Source organism: Plasmodium gonderi (genome assembly GCF_002157705.1).
Source record: "Plasmodium gonderi DNA, contig: Pgo-contig_1263, whole genome shotgun sequence".
Taxonomy (NCBI): Eukaryota; Apicomplexa; class Aconoidasida; order Haemosporida; family Plasmodiidae; genus Plasmodium; species Plasmodium gonderi.
In genome coordinates this window covers 1-3,105 of record NW_021629640.1, presented here as the reverse complement: position 1 = coordinate 3,105, position 3,105 = coordinate 1, and the positions used below count along the sequence as shown (strand labels likewise).

The following is a 3,105-nucleotide window of genomic DNA, read 5'->3' as shown; positions in this document are numbered from 1 at the left end:
AGTTACTTTGCACAGTATAATAGAAAGAACTGTAATTCCTATAACTAAAGGAGGCATTACCATATTATTTGAGGATGAAGAATCTGATAAATCAATAATGGCACTTTGCTTTGGATCTTTAATATCCGAAGGATGAAATTCAGAATTAAGATGGTTTAAATTGTCTCTATTTGTATCTTCATATGGATCTGTAGGTACCCCACTTCTAGGTAATTCTTGTGGTTGTTTTACTGTTGTTTGTTCTAATGTTTTTACTCTTGATTCTGCCACTCCACGGTGATCTTGTTTTTGTGTTACAGATTTATAATTATTATATTGTGAATTACATGACAATGCAGAAAATTTCTCTGGATACTTATCTTTAAAAAACTCTTTAATATGTTCACAGGGCCTACGCTCTTCAGGATTATTGTTACAGGAAAATATGAACATGTTATATTTAGTAACATAATTACTAAGAATTTTCGTATAATCTCCACTACATGACCCATTAGATTCAGTTATAACATGTTCAAGCTTATCATAATCTTTTGAATAATCAAAGAGTTCCTTAGTATCCATAAAATATTCTGGATCAATATTATATTTATCAAATTCACATATACTCAATCCTCCTTTACTTTGCAATGTAAACTTAATAACATCTATGACAGATGTAAAATTTAAAATATATTTTATATTATAATATATTTTATCTCCTAACCAAAAGTACAGGTAATCACAATCTGTACTTTTAAATTCCCCTGTCATATGTTTATTGTATGCAAAACATAAGGCATTACGTATTTTGTTAGAAATATTTATAAGCTGCGGATATGTGTCTAAGAGTTTCGCTACATATTGTTGAATATGAGAATCATCACAAGTATCTTCGGCCTTATCGAAAATAGCGTATTTCTGTTTTGAAGTTAATTCATTAAGTACATCATTCTATAAATTTAAAAGGAATGATAATATATATATTTTTATTTATAAAAAAAATAAAATAATTTAAGATGAAATGTGATTTTTTGATATAAATAATTATTTATATTATGTAAAATACGTACCCCCATATCAATTGGCATTATTAACGAATGTCAAAAAGTAATATGCAAAGAAAATAAAATAATCATATATAACTATGTATTTACTAATATATTGAAAAAATTATAATAATATTTATGAGAACATATATAGTACTATCTATGATTATGGATTAATCATTATAGTGTTGTCTATTTTTATAAAATTTTATGATATGTAATTTCTTTATCATTATGCTCTATGAAATATGGATATATATATGCATATAGGATGTATTATGTAAAAGTATATATTTTATATATTCAATAATATTTGAAATAAGTGTAGGAAATTAATTGTTTGAAATTCTTAATAATATATTTTATATTACAATGTACATTACAGTTACTATATTCATGCACTATATATAATTCTTATGAAGTTAGTGACATGGACTCCCATAAATTAAAGTAAAAATATTCTTTATTTTTATTTTATACGGAATATGACGGTTTTAATCATATTTATATAATTTACATTAATAAGGATATATTTGTAAACTTTATTACAGGAGGTATGGCAAATTTTTCACACTATAAATTTAATGGACTTCATAAAAAAAAAATTCTTCTTGAAGTCATTACGCTCTCCCCCAATTTTCATATTATATATGATAAGTTCTATATATATATCTAGATATTAATAATAATATACTAATGCAGAACAAGAATAAGTTATAAATATTTTTTACATATTACTACAATAATTCGATTATTGCAAGTTATAAATTTTTTTTTTTCAATGTATGTTATTTTAATTCGAAATTATTTGAACCGATAAAACTGTTTGTAAATTTTTTTTTGTCAGAAAAAATGTATATTTTAATTAAATATTTACGAGTAATTTTTTTTTTCTTTGAATACATATGAAGTTATCACTTTATAATTAAAGGAATCATAGCATTTTATGAACACATTCAAGTTTATAAAGAGTAATAAGTGTATTCAATAATATATATTTTTTAAATATCCTTTAGAATTGTTGTATAATTAAAAGCATATACATTTATTTTAAATGATAAGCTTATTTGTTGACACATAACTATATTCTGTCGTATTTTTTTATTAAATCATATTATAGAATTAAGTAATTTATACAATATACGAATGTTATAATTAAATACAGTAATTTTTAAGATGCTATTATAACGTAATGTATCTCAGACTATGTAAGAATTTTTTATTTATTTCTTTTTTAACTTCGGGGATTTTTAAAAAATGCATATTTATTATAAATTTTATTTTGAATTCTTAATGATTATTTATTTTCTTCCTATAATGACGCATAAATGTACGTATTAATTCAATATAATGTATTATGGAGTTAAAATAATAAATAATTTTATATATGATGCATATAGGATTAGGGTTTATGGTTTAGAAGCATTAGATTTTGTTATAAATTATTTATATATTTACAATTATGATTATGACAATGAGATCACTGATAATTTTGTATAGTGATTAATTTTAATTTTAAATAAAATTCATTATTTTTATATATATGTGGAGATGGAATGCATGATAATTGGAGGAACAGTGAAATTAGTATGCATTATCACACTCTAGGAGAAATTTTACAAAATTGAAGAGAAAAACATAAATGCTTTGAAATTAATCATATCATATTTAATATATGTGACAATATATAAGTAAATCTATTGAACGAAAGGTAGATATAGAAATAATTTTAAGGTAAATTATATTTTGGTTGGAATAAATTTTCCTTATTAATTATTTCATTTAACTCTTTATAAGGCAATATCTGAATATTTATGAATTTATAGCCAATGTACATATTTTATGAATGACCATGGATTATAAATAATAACTATACAATGAAGATATATTTTGTTAGGAATAATATATTTTTATGCTGCTATTTTTCTTATTCCACAAATATGTAGCATTTGTTTTAAGATATATTCACATCTGTGTATTATATATAGAGATAGAGCGTTTGTCTAATAATATATCATTAAAAGTAAAAATATGTGAACTAACTTTGTATACACATTGTTACTATAATTATGTAATGAAT

The 3,105-nt window shown here is 22.2% G+C and overlaps 1 protein-coding gene across 1 annotated transcript; it reads right to left on the bottom strand.

The window, feature by feature from the left end:
• PGO_004680 (variable surface protein) lies at positions 1-1,067 on the bottom strand (the record flags this gene model as incomplete). Its single annotated transcript, XM_028691523.1, has 2 exons — positions 1-930; positions 1,050-1,067. Coding segments are annotated over 2 exons (948 nt in total), but the record flags the coding sequence as incomplete, so codon positions are not given.
• Positions 1,068-3,105: the final 2,038 nt, after the last annotated feature.